The following is a 16507-nucleotide window of genomic DNA, read 5'->3' on the forward strand; positions in this document are numbered from 1 at the left end:
TCACATTTCAAGAAATTTTTTACTTATGTGACTCACCTAAATTTTTTTCTGCCATCAACATAACGTTCACAACACACGCCTTGCATAACCGCCAAGCCAATGCTTGCGAGGAAACGTGCAAAATGATTTGGTTTTGAAGATATGTCACCTCTAAATATTGAGTTCAAATTTCCTACCAACAATTGACCAATTGTAATTTTATTAGACAACTAAATTATTATGAAAAAAAATGCATGATATAAAAAGGAACAGAAACAGAGTAGGGTTTCTAGAAGTCAAATATCACTTCACTCATCTAAAGAAATGGATCAGATTCAAATAAAAATGAAGCTAAGAATGCAGGGGAAAATGAGGTAAAATCAGAAGCATGACCTTTCTCCTCAATCCCTCGATCTCGTCTTCTCCCAACTCTGTCCCTTGTCTATTTGTGTTGTTCTTTCATTGAATGCCCCAACTCCCCTTCAGAACTTGGAACATTGTATTACACATGGCTCTCCTACACTAGCCCTCATCAAATTAGGTCTCTGTGCAATCAATCTACCATCTTGACGCTGAGGCGTTGCTCTGCAATGTGCAATGTGCAGTGTGCGTGCTACTATGTCAGCTACCTCTCTTTTCAGAAAGTTTCTAGTTTCTTGGTCAATTTTCATTCTTTTACATACCTGCAATGGAAGAATACAATTCTAGCAAATTATGAGGTGAAATAATGACTGGAATAGGATTAGTAAAGGAGAGGGGTGAAGTATAGATGGAGGAAAGTTAAAAAAGAGAACAAGTACACGGATATAACACACACCATGTGAGAGCTGTAAAACTCAAGAAGTAAAAGATTCAAAATCATGGATTGTGTCTGAGAAAAGAGACCATACATTGTTAGGTAATGCAATCGACCAACCAAAACTGTGTAATGAAATCCTAAAAGGAATTAGCAAAGAACAAGCTATGAAGAGGTGACTGAGATTCAGGGCCATTTTTTGCACATAATACAGCAGCTAGGAGATAAAGAAATGCCCGCTGATTCACGCTGGAGCTCATCTTGTGTGTTCAAGCAAGTATGACTAAGTTCCACATAAAGAACTCGACTTTCTTTTGGATAATACCCCTCAAGATCATCTTATGTAAGTTTTCTTTGCTATGCTCGATGAAGCCAGGGTTCTGGACAGAGATTTAGATGAGAAGCCATTCTTGTATAAATTCCAGATCCATAAATCCTCCCGATCAATTAATTCAACTTTCGAAAGAGCATTGGATAATCTAGCCTAGGCGTCTTCCAAGACTTAAATTCCAAGATGTTGTAACATAAAACCACAATGCAGAGATGACTTGAGAGCATATATGGAGGGTAGTCATCCCTGAAAGTTCTATTCTCCAACCAAAAGTCTGTCAACAACCGAGAGCCTTGACCTCGGGTAGGCTATCACCTTTAATCTATCAATGTATTTCCAGGCGCCCTTTATCTATGGAATGGAAGTATGTTCTGGCTTTTGATCATAGTGTATTAATCCATACTTTGAGGCAATCATTTTTCTCCACAATGACTACTTAAATGTCATTAAATTGACCAAAACACAACCCATTTAAGGCAGCACTATATGAGGAATGCTTCCAAGGGAAAAAGACACGTAAATAACATCAAATCAATAAGAGAATGCTTTTTATTTTCTTAAACCACTTCAGAGAAGTTGAATTGGGAGAAGCCATGGGATTAAGTGCGGGTCAATCTATTGGTGAATCCGGCACTCAACTAGCATTAGGAATCTTTTATACTTGTAGATATTGCAAAACATACAAGAACCCCTAATGGAAAAATAAAATTCTCTCGGGAATTGCCTGCTCATCTTATATTTTGCCACCTAACCAATCAACCTTTTATGAGATTTTTTTTTTCCCTTTGGAAGGAAATTCTTGAGAGATATTTGTTTTCCATGCAGCAAATAAATACAAATAAGATCAAAGTGTGCAAGAGAGTGACCTTTTCAATCGCCCCTTTTTTAGGGAAGGATACAGCCAAGAGCAGCCATTGCATTGGACCATGAGATACACAGCACTCAAGCATACCCCACAAATCCTTATCTGAAGGTCCAGATATAGACATGGGCAACACTAACCCTGCATCGCCAGTATTCTGTGAACATTAGTAATCAATTATATTATAGATATCAAACAAGTTCAATCTACACGGAAAATGTATGCATTTGCAATTCGCTGGTAATAATTTCATTGTTATGAAAACTAAATGCTTGGAAATTTTCCTAAATGATACACATATGGATCAATAAGACTGGAAGCCAGGTAAACAAGTAAATTATGGAAAATCAACATGATGATCATAACCCCCAAGACGTGGATCTAGTGGTAAAGGTTTAGAATATCTGAGTTACCCTGCCTGAGTTCAAGCCTCAAAGTAGAAAACTTAATAACTTAATATATTAAAATCCTCACTGTCACTTAGAACTAACCTTGGGATGGGCGAAAGTCTATCCAAGGATTTGTAGGGCAGTCATGATCATAAAACATGATCATTGAACCATGATGACATATGATAGTTTTTGTTACAACACAGTATCTTATAAGAGCCATGAACAAATATAGTAAAACAGTAAATATAAAGTAGTGTGTGACTAGAAGTCCAGAACATGTTTTGCCCTTTCCATGAAATTCGTACTATAAAAATTATGGTAAGGAAAGCAGCCGAAGTATTGAACTTACCACATACACAAGTAAATCCTCAGTGAGGCAATTGTTCCTTAATATTGGGGATCTACTTTCCAAGCTTAGACTTGTAAAATTTTGCATTTGAAATATCACCAACTTTCCCTTTCTCTATTTTCCTGTAGAGACTCACTATCTTCTTGTCCAATTCATAATATTCTTCCATCTTCTTCATAGGTTTCAAATCCAAGTCAATGAAGTGTGCCTGAAATATAGTAAGCAAATAACTTCCCACATCACAAATAATTGACACCTTAAAGAGGAGAAAACCTAAATAAACTGGTAATCATTTCTTTTGTGCATTTAGATTTGAACTGAGTTGGTTTCCAAAAACACGGTTGATTGAAGTAAAGCTCATAACTGAAGCAGATGGCAAATAGTTTACAATAGCCAAAAGAGATGCAGCATCTAAATATCATTGAAAAGAAAAGATCCATATATATTGGTTGACCTGATAAATCATTAATAACATAAGTTACATAAGCAAATTTCATTATAATAACGCCAAATAGTTGGTGTGATGCTTGCTTGATTCAATGTTCATGAACTGTTTCTGAAAGCCAATTCTTTTTGTTCCTCGTAAATATACCTCACATTTCTTTTGGAAAAGTTATAATATAAAATGCTTTCAAATAATCTGGCATCCCTTTGAAATGAACAGAATGAAAAAAAAAATGAATTACATGTACCTTATAATCAAAAAATTTCCCTGATTCGAGGCGTATTGTGTTATTTGAAGACCCCCATTCTTCACCTACTCTTCGCCTAAAACTAATCATCAAGCTACAGTCTTTAGCAGTAGCAGCTATCAAAAAGTTTTTGACAATCTTTAAGCTTTGATCAAGAGGGAGGGAATGCAAAGAGGCATATCTATGCAATTCTTCATCTTCATTCAACTGTCCACAAACCACACAAGGCTCTGAAATTACATCATAATATGCATGAATAGCACCTTCTATGTCCAAACTATCAAGCTTCTGGACTTCAAGAAGTCGATCCATAACTCCAGATTTGTATAAAGTTTCAGTGACAAGCTGTAGCAAGCTAGTTGTACACAGACCAATATCTGCTCGAACATCAGACTTGAGTGCATCTTCAAATGCTTCCCCAACAATCACGTCAGTATTTTCTGCAGAACCACCCAAGGCCCCAAATATAAGAGAGCCATTCAAGAACACACGAAAGTTGTTTTGAGGGGTCGAAAAAAGATCCTTGACTGCTTTAAGTATACGATCCTTGGAACCAGAGAAGAGATCTAGAGGATCATAATCACTGAACTCCGATATCTACAAAATAAATAAAATTCAACAACGGTGAAAACTAAAATATTAACAAATTAAGGCTGCGAGATTAATTAAAATAAGGTTAAATTGCAAATTTGGTCCCTATAATTGGGAGAGTTGAAGTTTAGTCCTTATGATTTTAAAAGTAAGAATTTCATCCTTGTGATAAATCTCCAATTTATGAAGATTTTATCAAACCATATGATTAATTCTAACATTTAAACCCATATAAACTAAATTCCAACTTTCTCCAAACCATAGAGACCAAATTTGCAATTTAACTTTCTCCAATTTTTTTTTTTTAAAATAATAATAAATAAGAGATAAGAACCTCATTATCAACAAACGAAGAACACACAGGCCTAAAGGGTTTAGGGATGAGAGATCCCAAAGCCTAATTTGGAGGGTTGAAGAAAGATTACCTCTTCTTGATGCAGCTTAAGGGCTTGGTGCATTCTGAAACGAGTCATACACCGTTTAACAGCATTGCCATGGGTTATGAACCTTGAGAATGGGATAAACCCACATTTTGGCTTTTGGGGAAAGAGGAAAACAAAACACAGAAGTGAAAAGTGAACCACTTTTAATCATTCATTGGGAGCAATGCTGGCAGAACTAAACTACTTGATGACTAAAAAAACAAAATAAATACCTAAAAGAAAGAAGTACCTTTATTTCAACAGATATGCAAGGTTCCCCATCTAAAGCACCTGAAATAGAGAGAGAATAAAATTCAATCACCAGGATGAAATAGTGAAAACAAGTGAAAACTAACAATCAGGGGAAATTAATAAGGACGTCACCATCTGCCTGAGATCATGGCTGCAAGTAAGGCCAGGCAATTGGTGAGCTAACATTCCATTCCCAACAGAAATCAAGAGTGGGAAACAGATAATCCATTGGCTTATATTTTTCAAGAGCATGCAGAAGATGGATGCAATCTATCAACAAAATCATATACGGCACAACAATCGACCATTCATCAAGATCATAGGTTGAAATGTTATCCCGGATATCTAAATGTCTAAAATAAACTATAAAACAACTCAGAAGATGCAGTCTCTTTATTTTTCTGAGAAAAAGGAGAGAGATAGAGGGAGAGAGTGGAACCAAAATGCCACAACACATTAGTCATTAAAGAACCTATCTCACTTCAAAACTAGCCCTCCTTCACCAAGATAAGTCGATAGATTTAAATCAATGGACATAAGACGCCCCAATATATCAATTAGTTCAGCTAAATTTTACCATTATTTTGAAAATTTCTAAGCTAATCTACAAAACAGCCCCAAATGCCCAACTCTGACCCCCACCCTTTATCTCCAAATACAAGAAAGGGAGGAGAGGGGAGCATAGCCGTATAATGGGGGTAGATGTCATGGGTGGTAGATACCAAAATGGATAGAAGATTAATTTTTGCATCTAGATGAGAACTTTAAATTTTTGTAGAATTTTCATTTTAAACGTGAGGAAAGTAGAGATAGCAAGGTTGATTTAATTCGGGCAATGGAAGATCCATATTCCAGGAAGGTATCTGCAGCAACTACATTTTCAATACATTGGGAAATAGTTTATAATATATGGCGAGGCTGATTGATGTTTGCTACCGGCAAGGTTAATAGTGAGTTGAGATAGGTAAGGTGGTTAGGCTGCCATGTACATTCTGCTAGTTACTCCTATATTTCTGTTAGACTCTTATCTCCCTTATCATTTACCCGGGACCAAAAAAAAAATGACAACTGTTAATTAGTTAGCAGCATATTAAAGAACGGAAGAGAGTGGGCTCAATGCACCAAACCACTTGAATGCTTAGGGAAGCCTTGTAATATTCCTTCCAAAATGATGCAATTCTATTATTTCTTCGATTTCTTAGCTACTAGCAGCTCCCCATTTAAAATAAATCAAGCCAAGCAAGTAGTTTTATATTTCTCTTTCGAAGAAGAAGTTGCTATCATGTGAACCTACTAGGAAACCCTGTTCGTATAATGTGCAAAGGCTCTATCTGCCCCTTGGTGTTCATTTCTTGGGGAGAAGGGACCATTGGGAACAAGTCATGCTACTTTGAAAGAAAATAGTAGAATAATTGCATGAAAGACCAAGTCTGAATCAATAAGTTGACTAGAATGTAGACAGCTTCTTCACCTTGTCCTGAAGTGAACAAATGGCAAGTCCACACATACTACAAATGCACACTGTCCGCTTCTATATAACAAAATGCAGAGCTACAACAGTATTTAATAGAAAAGATGTAGAAAAACAATTATTACCGTGAGGGAATATGGAATGATCAGATAGAATAAGAGCATAATCACGTTGTGTATCAATCTTTCCAGTATTTACCCTCCAAGATGGCCGTTGACTACTTACTTCCTTCTCTGCCAACTCTAAAAACTCTCTGCTTACTTTGACAAGTTTCTGCAAGTGTAAATGAATACCATGCTCAGAAATTTATATCAAGTCCACGAGGTAAGTTATCACAGCCTCAACAACGATTCATGTATTCACTTTTAATGGTAGAATTAGACGAAATGAAAAAGGTATACAATCAGCTGTATTTCTGGAAATTTATCAACCCACTTAAAGAGGAAAAGAAAAACATACACCAGCATCGACGTGTTTGGAACCTAATAAGGGGCTCATCACATGCTGCACAAAGGTTTGGGCAGCAATGTCCCTGTCAGTACACGAGACAAGGTTCCCTATGTCACCCCACAACAAGTATTCGTACTTGGTAAATGTAGTTGGACTCCTCGCACGTTGTGACCCATTGATGGGAGCCTTTTGAATACGCATAACTTTTCCAATCTACACCAAGAAGAATAGTTAGTCCCAAAAAAGTTATAAATCCCCAATTCAGTATCCTCTCTTTTTTAGATTGAATTCAAATCATCCCTTCACTTAGATCTTAACAATATCCTAGCTATCCAATGCCCCATTTCCCGGCCACACTTGCAACTACAGAAAAGTCTCTGCAACAATGTATAAACTGCCAAATTCATCCTAATGACAGACCACTTTTAACAATGAGAGAAAGGGGCCACAAATTCAACATACAAAAGCTGGAGAGGAGCCAGTATAAGCAAGAACAATATTAGCGGCTCCTTCGCCTCTATAAACCCAATCCGCAGCATCCTTCTCTTTTAGTACAATCTCCATCCCGTGCGTTCGTCCTCTGAAATTGTTCCAACCGTTTAAAAAAAAAAAAAAAAAAAGACGCAACAACATCCCAATAATGAATCATCCTCATATTCGAAAAAAATTCAAATACCTGATCTGAAAATCGCACATTGTCCGCAGGTACCGGGTGATATAAACCCTAGATATTCCGAGAAATCCCACATTCCACAATGCAGCTATGATTTAATACAATAAACAACCTCAAAATAATCGCGAGAAGAATGTGAAAAAGAATTGAACCAGAAAAAACAGAGTTTAACGAGATTGGGAGTGGAATTTCGGGGACGGAGGTGCAACGATCAGCTCAGCGGGACATGTCGATCAAATACAGCGGATGAGATCTGAAAGAGGGAAAGGCAATTTTTGGATTACAGGGATGAGATGTTTTTGTTCTACGCAATCTGGCGGGGTTTTGGGAAGATTTATCATATAAATATAAATAAAATATTATATTCAATATTTATTAATATTTATTTCTCTCTTTTTTAATATTAAATATAAAAATGAGTTGTTATAAGTAACAACTTCAAAAACTAAATTGTTATTTTCTTAAAAATTCACGAATTAAAAGTATTTTATTATTATTATTATTATTATTTTTCCCTTTCACCTTAGACAATGTATTTAAAAAATCTATTTAAAACAAAAAAAAATAATTTTGTATCTAATTAATTAATGAAATTATCAACAATAATCTATTAAATTAAAAATCAAAATTTCTCGAAAATATTTATTAGAGGCTTTTTTTGAAGTATAAAAACAAAATAAATATAACCTTATTTTTGGTGAAATTCTTTCAAGTTGGTTTTAACGTACCCGATCTCATTTCCTCATATGGTTGATTCTTTGGTTGTGCAGGGATCTTGTTGATCTTTATCTGGTGAATCCATGGCGAAGTTATCAAACCTCGGTTCAAGCAACAACGAAATGAAGAACAAGAAGAAGAGTGCTGGTGTGAAAGCCTTGTCGATGAAGGTCTGTGCGCTGAAGGAGAATCCATTCGAAGGAACGTAAGGGAGAAGAGCGTCGTATTGGCCTGGCTCGTTCACTCGCGATTGGAAAGGTAGTGTATAATTATTGTGAATTGTTTGATTTTTGCTTTACTTTATGTGAGTGTTGTTTCTTCCTTTAGTTTGATCGTTAGGTTTTTTTCTTCTTCTTTTGTGTGTTTTGTGCTGCAGAGGAAAATGATGCTGTTGAAGGAGTACGAGCAAAGCGGGAAGGCTAAGGAATTTTCCGATGAGCGAATTGAGGAATGGGACGAAGAGCTTGGGAATTTGACGAGGCTATTTTACGTTCGCAGTGCGAATGGAAGGTGAGTGCAATGGTCTGTTCCGAGCATTTGGTTCTAGCATCATTTACTGCTATCTGTTCTGATTGCATTTTTTCTTTAGCTAAAACTGAACAAGAGCAGAAAATTTAACTTATCAAATGGAGAAGAGGATGATTATCCTGGAAGCCAAAGTCTTGGCGTATGCTTAAGAAACGTTTTAAAAAACGTGAGCGAGAAAATCCCTGAAGAAAATTTTAGAGAAAACAATGTTATAGACTAAAAACGAATAAGCAACAACAACGATTTTGATAGCATATAATCTGGGTGTAAACATGATTTTAGTGACCGGTCATGCACCCTCTATATTGACACAGCAAGAAATAGTAAAGTCTTATCCAACATGAAAGCAAGTAAAGGGATATGGAACGGGCATGTAACTATGGACAACACGTTCTGAACAACCATGACCGAGACATCCGTCATGCGGCCACTGGCAATACGCCTTGGACAAGCATGACCATAAAAGTTCTTTATTACTAAGGTGTTCGCTTGTGCCTCCAGTAATTAGGTGCGTGATCTTACCGATAGATCTTACATGTAAATACTAAATTTCTAGAAATTTGGTGTTTATTACAAAAACAAACGGCCTTTTTCATGAATCATGAATCATGAATATGGTATTAATGTCTGGTTCAGAGATTCTATGGTATTCTTTTGCAATATTTTTCTGTATCAGCAAATAAGAAGCCAGCCATTAAATGTGGAGCTACTAAATTTGCTTCTCAAGCCATCGACAATTTTGTGTTGATAATAAGAATCCAGGTTTATTTGCTTGCTCCTGTAGTATATGCACTTAAATACTCTTATGTACATAACTCAATTTCAACTTTTCTTGCTGAGAATAGCTCGTTGCCTTCTTCTTCTCTTTGAGGCAGTGGTAAATGATAATTCCTTGCTTTGACTACTTACACGGGTCTATAGTATATGGATAAGGTTGAGTGTCTTACCCTGGTAACACTGTTGATACGATCCACTTTGTAATTGTTATAAATGATTTGATTCAAATCGTTCATGTGGAGACATGTAAGTGGGAGTATCCTATACAATAAGTTTATTAAAGGCTGGACTAAGAAATATTTAATCTCTCGTTATAAATCCGTTAATTGAGAAGATTAATATTTCACATGATGATCATATGCAACCCGATCTTAATCCTAAGTGAATTATGAACCCCGGCTGGTGAGGCTTATCCTTTAATATATATATTTTTTTAATATGACCATGTCTGTTGGGATATTGCAATTGTGTCTTTCTTGTGTGTTCACTGCTGCTCTTTGTATGTTAAGCTACTTACATTTGTTAAGTGAATGTTTGCGTTGTTTTATTTAACTATTCTTTTTCATGGAGTAGCTTTTCTGCCGTTGTTTCTCAAGGAAAGCTCCATTTAAAATGCAGGTAGCCAACCAATCTTTGAAGTTCTGTCCTGAAGCAATAAACTTTCCCCAAGCTCTGTTGACCACCGCTGCTGGTAGAACTGGTCATCATCCTCTCAAAATCCTCAGGTATACCGAAATGTTCACACCATTATTGTTTGGTTGTCTTTCGTCCTCTGTCCAATTATTTCCATTTGTTTATAACTATTGCAAATGACCACGGATACCCATTTGTTTTTTAGCAGATCTGCCATCTAGTGGATTTACGAACACTTGGGCAGTTGCTGCGTATACAGAATCCTACAAACGAGATTACCCCCCCTGGAATTATTCTTTATACTGGATTTGACCGACAACTACAGGTACCTTTGTGTGTGTGAAAAGGTTCTAAACTACTCCAAATGAAAAAGAAGTGGTCAAACACTTCGTTGTTGATGGACAAAAGAGATTCGATTGGATTCGATAGAACACTCCCTTTGTTGATGAGTCGGGGAAAAAAAACACCATCCCTCATCATCCTATCTCGAACCAAACACAAACCAAACACTTCTTGGGGAAGGAACAATGAATGAACTGCTGGGATTATGTGAGATCCCACATCAAGTTGGAGAGGAGAATGAAACATTCTTTATTAAGGGTGTGGAAACTTCTCCGTAACATACGCGTTTTAAAAATCTTGAGGGGTAAGTCCGAAAGAAAAAACTCAAAAAGGATAATATCTGCTAACGGTAGGCATAGGCTATTACAAATGGTATTAGAGTCAGACACCGAGCAATATGCCAACAAGGAAGCTGAAGCCCGAAGGGGGTAGACACGAGGCAGTGTGCCAGCAAGGACACTAGGCCCTGAAAGGGAGGTGGATTGGGGAGTCCCACATCGATTGGAGAAGGGAACGAGTGCCAGCGAAGACGCTGGGCCTCGAAGGGGGGTAGATTGTGAGATCCCATATCGGTTGGGGATGAGAACAAATTATTCGTTATAAGGGTCTGAAAACCTCTCTCTAGCATACGCGTTTTAAAAATCCTGAAGGAAGCCGTAAGAAAAAGTCCAAAGAAGACAATATTTGTTAGAAGTGGATTTTGGCTGTTGCAATTCTTCTCTACTATAATAGATATGTGCATTGTAGCAAAAGAATAATAGTTCGTGATAATATATATACACACATATCAGATAATGAATATTTTATGCATTCAACAAGGATAATATCAATTCCACATCTTCCAACAATAGATGAAGGTTTGATCATTGAAACCACAGTGCTGGGTTGCAATTTATTGTTCCTAATTCTTCCACAGGTTCGTTAGGGGCAGAGACTATGATCCAGATCGCGAACGAGCTGAAAAAAGAATGCTGCAGAAACTTCTAAAGCGTGAAGCTAAAGGAGCAGCCCATGAGCTAAGGTGCAGAAAGTTTTATTCATATTTATTATGTTTGTTTCTCATCCCGTTCATTGAATTGCTTCACAAGTTTGAAGCCTCTCTGTGGTTTAAGCCATTTCTAACTAAATTTAAACTCGAATCATTTTTCTGTCTCATACATTCAATAGTTTTGCGACACGGCGACTCCACCTTACATAGTTGAATCCCTTTGATTTTTGGTTGGTTGCTTCCCTCATGGATTGCGTCCCTGAGCACAAAATCGAAGCCTGTCATCATTTGTCTTCCACTTCAACAATGGAGAAATCTTCGGTGGATCCATTAGTTCATTGCTTCCATTATTCCATACAACAACCATCGCTCAATCCACCATTATCTCCTCCCTCTGTCGGCCAATACTCCGATCAGCATCTTTAAAATAGCTACAATAACCCTACCCTTTTGTACTCTGCCTCCCCTCAATCGCAATCAAATCATGCCCTTTTCGCTCTGCTTTTGGTGCTTTCCTGCCGCCGCTTTCGGCGGAGCCGCCCTCTCGATCCTCATCGTTTTCCTATTTTCTATGAAGAGTAGCGTGCGGCGGCCGAGTTCTGATTCTTCTCCTCCTCCCCCTGGAAGCAGAGGATTGCCTTTGATCGGAGAGACGATTCAGTTTATGGCCGCCGTCAATAGCAGCAACGGCGTTTATGATTTCGTCAGAATCCGCTGCCTCCGGTAATCCAAATTCATATGTTTCTAGTTATATATTCTTCAATTTCTTTAAACTTTTGCTTAATAGTTGATGAGAATAATGTGGTGGGGTTTGAACAGATATGGAGGATGTTTCAAGACTCGAATATTTGGCGAGACGCATGTGTTTGTATCGAGCACCGAATCGGCGAAGCAGATACTCAACGACGGCGGAGTCAACTACACCAAGAAGTACATAAGGTCCATTGCAGAGCTAGTCGGGCATCGGAGTTTGCTCTGCGCCTCGCATCTTGACCACAAGTTCTTACGCAGCCATCTCATCAATCTATTCTCTACCAGTTTTTTGGCTTCCTTTGTCACGCAGTTCGATCAGCAGATCGTTGAGGCGCTTCGAGGCTGGGAAAGCGGATCCACCATTGTCCTCCTCAACCAAGCCCTCAAGGTAAATTTACATTCACTTCTACAATCACTTTTATGTTGAGGATTGGTTGGAGACATTAACTAATTCGCGTTATGAGTAAGAAATATATCTCTCCTTTTTGGGAAGTCCAAAGCAAAGCGATGAGAGCTTATGCTCAAAGTGGACAATATCATACCATTGTGGAGATCAGTGACTCCTAATATGGTATCAGATCCATGCCTTTAATTTAGTCATGACAATAGAATCCTCAAGTATCAAATAAAGAAGTTACTAGCCTTGAAGGTGTAGTCAAAATTGACTCAGGTATTGAACAAAGGGTGTAATTTGTTCGAGGGCTCTAGGAAAAAGAGTCGAGCCTCAATTAAGGGAAAATTAACATTTCTGTCTCTATTGTTTAACAAATACAATTTTATTGATGAAGATAACATGCAAAGCAATGTGCAAAATGCTAATGAGCATACAAAACGACGACGAATTAGAGCTACTCCAGAAGGAGGTAGCTCATGTATGTGAAGCTATGCTTGCATTCCCATGGCGGTTTCCTGGGACAAGATTCCACAACGGCCTCAAGGTCTCCTCCACCATTTCTGCAACTCATTTTCTTCATTCCCTCGATTTTTTCCGTACTAAAACTCTGTAATTTCAGGCAAGAAGAAGAATCATTAAAATACTCGAAAAGATGATATGGGAGCGACAAAGATCAGAAGCTTGGCACGACGATTTCTTGCAACGATTGTTGTCAGAGGAGGGCGACGATGGTAGAGGAGCGTTGTCGGATGTGGAGATCGGAGATAACATATTGACGATGTTGATCGCAGGACAAGATACGACGGCAAGTGCCATCACGTGGATGGTGAAGTTCTTGGACGAGAACCCAGATGTTCTTCAAAATTTGAAGGTACGTTGATTCGTACATTATATCTATTTTAATCTTTAAACTTTTAAAATATCTACTTGAACAAAAATGAAATAGGATGAACAATTTGAGATATTGATGAACAAACATCGAGATCGTGATCGTGAGAATTGTTTCCTTACGTTGGAAGATCTTGGCAACATGTGTTATGCTCCTAAGGTATTAATTTTTTTCTTTTTGGAAAAATTAATGCTGTCACAAATTTTCTTTTTAAACAATGTTATTATGAATTAATCAGGTAGTAAAAGAATCCTTGAGGTTAGCATCGGTGGTGCCATGGTTTCCAAGGCTAGTCCTCCAAGACTCTCAAATTCAAGGTAATTTCATATTTTCTATTCATATTCTCCCATGTTCTTTCTTTTTTAGATTTTGAATCATGTTTTAAATTTTAAATTTATTCGATTTTAATATTTAAACTTCTAAAACGTTCTCGTAGTCTTGAAACATTTAAAAGTATCCATTTTAATCCTTCATTTGTTTATTAAATATTTGAAAATAAATTAACAACAAATTTTATAGTTAATTTGGTTGGGTTAGGGGTTAGATTCATTAGTACTTAATAAGAAATTACATTTTAGATTTAAAAAATTTGAACAATTGGGTTTGGTTTAAAAAAAAAATGTTTCGAACCCACGAACCCCTATTGGGTGAATAATGAAAAAGTGGGTCTAAAAAAATAAAAAAAGAATTATTATTTTAATATAAAGTATTAGTTAGATTAATGTTAGTAGTAGATAAATGATTAATTTGGGCAATGTTGATTGGAAATAGGTTACAAAGTCAACAAAGGTTGGAATGTCAACATTGATGTAAGGTCACTACACTCACATCCTTCTATCTTCCATCACCCTACCATCTTCGATCCTTCCAGATTTTATGTAAGAATATTATTCTCTTTTTTTTTTTTTTTTTTTTTTTAATTATACTGTAAATTTTAAAATATGTCAACGAAAATTTAAAATTTTATAAATATTGATTAGACATTTTATTCAGACATTTTTTAAAAATTAAAAAAAACCAGATAGACACAAATCTAAATTTAGTTAATATATATATATATATATTATAAAAGATTGAAGGTAAAGATTTTTGGTTAAATGTTGGTGTAGGAAGAAGCAAAGCCCTATAGTTTTCTAGCGTTTGGAATGGGAGGGAGGCAATGTCTAGGGATGAACCTGGCCAAAGCCATGATGCTCGTCTTTCTTCACCGCTTGGTGACTTCTTACAGGTGACCGACCAATTATTTTTTATTTTTATTTTTTTCATTTTCCCTTTTTTCTTTTCATGAAAAAATAAATTTTAGAAATTTGGACACCAAACACGTTAATGGAAACGCAATTTTTGTTTTTCTTCTAAACAAATACAATATTTAGATTTTTTACCGGAACGCGATTGGTTTTTAAGATTGTTTTTTGTTTTGGGCCTTTTACTAGTTAGTCCTTGTAAAGCCCCCAGACAGCGTATTTTTAAAAAACGAGGCCCTCTGTAATGCAACATAAAAACCCTAAATGATAAAATATGATAACTAAAATGAAAGTATTGTACGACAAATAAAGACTAATTAGATGACTTTGATCAATATACGGATCCTATTGTATTTGTATATGATACACAAAAGTAAGAGTTCCTTGAGTTCCTTTCTAGTCTTTATTTCTATTCAAAATTTCAGTTAATTTTGAAACATTTATTAAAAAATTGTCGGTGAGTAAGTGGAGTATTATTTTTTATAATTAAGTAGTCTTATTCTTATTCTTCTTTAAAACGCTAATTAATTAATTAATTTTATGTAGATGGAAGGTGATCGACTCCGACCCGAGTATTGAGAAGTGGGCACTTTTTTCTAAACTTAAGAGCGGTTGTCCGATTATTGTCACACGTATTGAATCCTAAATTCCTCTATGTTATAATAATGCAATTAAAAACTTTTTTTTTACTTTTTTTTTACTGTCAAAATATAGTTTTCATAAAAAAATAAAATAAAATAAGTCATTCAAAATAAATAGTAGTTTTTTAATTTTTGTCTTAATATATAAAATAAAAGAAATTAATTTATTGGACTTAATAATATCTCACTAACTAATTATTGAAATGATGTTTATTGGTTTATTAAATAACACAAAAGCTGATAATTATGTCCTCAATTATTAATATTATATTAGCTTTTCTTTTTAAAAAAAAAAATATTTTTCTTTCAATAGAAAGAAATATATATATATATATATATTAGGCTCGAAAGAAATAAGATTCTTATGGTTCATGGGCTGAATTGAATAATAATTGAAACATTTTTTATATTCAATCTAATTGTTGTTGAAATTTTGTAATTTTTTTTTTTTTTTTTGTCTTATTTATTTGAATTTTTTTAATAAAATAAAATGTAATTAGTAAAATATATTAACCACTCATTTTTAATATATATTTTTAAAAGTTATCTATAGTTAAAAAAATTATATTTTAAGAGTCATTAGAGAATCTTAATCAAATAATTATGAAATATATTTTTAAAAAAATTAATAATAAATTCTGATTCAATTCAATTAAATCCAATTAGTTTTAGGAGAATGCGTGAACCAATCCATACATAAAAAATTTATAATCGAACCCAAATTATACTAATTGAGTTGAGTTGATCGGGTTTCTCAATTCATCAAATTTTTTAAATACCCATAAAGATTCGTACATAAGCCAATATTCACATAACACATTATAATTAAGAATATTCGATGTTTGTAACACATGTTAGTAATATATTTTGACTGGTAAATGTTTAAGATTTTAGTTATTAACGTAACATATACCGTAAAAAAATATGGTTGTTTCAAAATAATATAAAAAAATATTCGAATGATTCAATCCAATCCAACTCAAAATAAAATGTTAGGTTGAGATAATCGAATTCATGTCCATTTTGTAAGGACCATTTTGCAAATTTTGAATATTTTACAAAATCACACTATTTCTTTTTTCCTCCCCACAAATATCGCAAATTCCCTCCAAACCCCACTCCCAATTCCACCAATTGCTAATAATAATAATAATAATAATAAATAAATAAATAAATAAAACAAAAAGGAAAGAAATTATAATCATAAAATGTGGGATTTGTGAATGGTTATTGCACAAACTCAAATCCCAAGAAAATAAAAAAAAATAAAAAATAAAAATAAAAAACATCTCCCAATGTCCTTAAAATGTTGTCGGAAAGTTCGGAGAAAACGACGACGCT

The 16507-nt window shown here is 35.2% G+C and overlaps 2 protein-coding genes across 9 annotated transcripts; one reads left to right on the plus strand and one right to left on the minus strand.

Annotated features, from left to right (window-relative positions):
- Positions 1-184: 184 nt before the first annotated feature.
- LOC111496203 (inositol-pentakisphosphate 2-kinase-like) lies at positions 185-7573 on the minus strand. Of its 2 annotated transcripts, none has more exons than XM_023146566.1 (10): positions 7264-7573; positions 7050-7167; positions 6597-6800; positions 6263-6410; positions 4665-4705; positions 4418-4528; positions 3402-3998; positions 2710-2917; positions 1973-2109; positions 185-662 (listed from the first exon to the last, which is right to left on the minus strand). In XM_023146566.1, exons 1-8 carry the CDS (start codon positions 7281-7283, stop codon positions 2762-2764), a joined length of 1395 nt encoding a protein of 464 aa, XP_023002334.1. In that variant the 5' UTR covers positions 7284-7573; the 3' UTR covers positions 185-662; positions 1973-2109; positions 2710-2761. The 2 variants fall into 2 exon arrangements, with proteins under 2 accessions (XP_023002334.1, XP_023002335.1); XM_023146567.1 differs by having other exon boundaries at positions 1973-2125.
- A 375-nt stretch (positions 7574-7948) lies between these two features.
- Positions 7949-15215, plus strand: LOC111496178 (abscisic acid 8'-hydroxylase 1). 7 transcript variants are annotated; one of them, XM_023146530.1, is made up of 13 exons: positions 7949-8235; positions 8354-8487; positions 9142-9267; positions 11136-11278; positions 11828-11968; positions 12065-12386; positions 12787-12936; positions 13012-13263; positions 13339-13440; positions 13520-13598; positions 14053-14159; positions 14391-14509; positions 15072-15215. In XM_023146530.1, the coding sequence occupies exons 4-13, from the start codon at positions 11226-11228 to the stop codon at positions 15169-15171; spliced, it is 1425 nt and encodes a 474-aa protein (XP_023002298.1). In that variant the 5' UTR covers positions 7949-8235; positions 8354-8487; positions 9142-9267; positions 11136-11225; the 3' UTR covers positions 15172-15215. The 7 variants fall into 7 exon arrangements, with proteins under 7 accessions (XP_023002298.1, XP_023002299.1, XP_023002296.1 ...); XM_023146531.1 differs by having other exon boundaries at positions 11174-11278; XM_023146528.1 differs by lacking the exon at positions 9142-9267 and adding an exon at positions 9901-10007 and having other exon boundaries at positions 11174-11278.
- Positions 15216-16507: the final 1292 nt, after the last annotated feature.

Source organism: Cucurbita maxima, unplaced genomic scaffold (genome assembly GCF_002738345.1).
Source record: "Cucurbita maxima cultivar Rimu unplaced genomic scaffold, Cmax_1.0 Cma_Scf00022, whole genome shotgun sequence".
Lineage (NCBI taxonomy): Eukaryota > Viridiplantae > Streptophyta > Magnoliopsida > Cucurbitales > Cucurbitaceae > Cucurbita > Cucurbita maxima.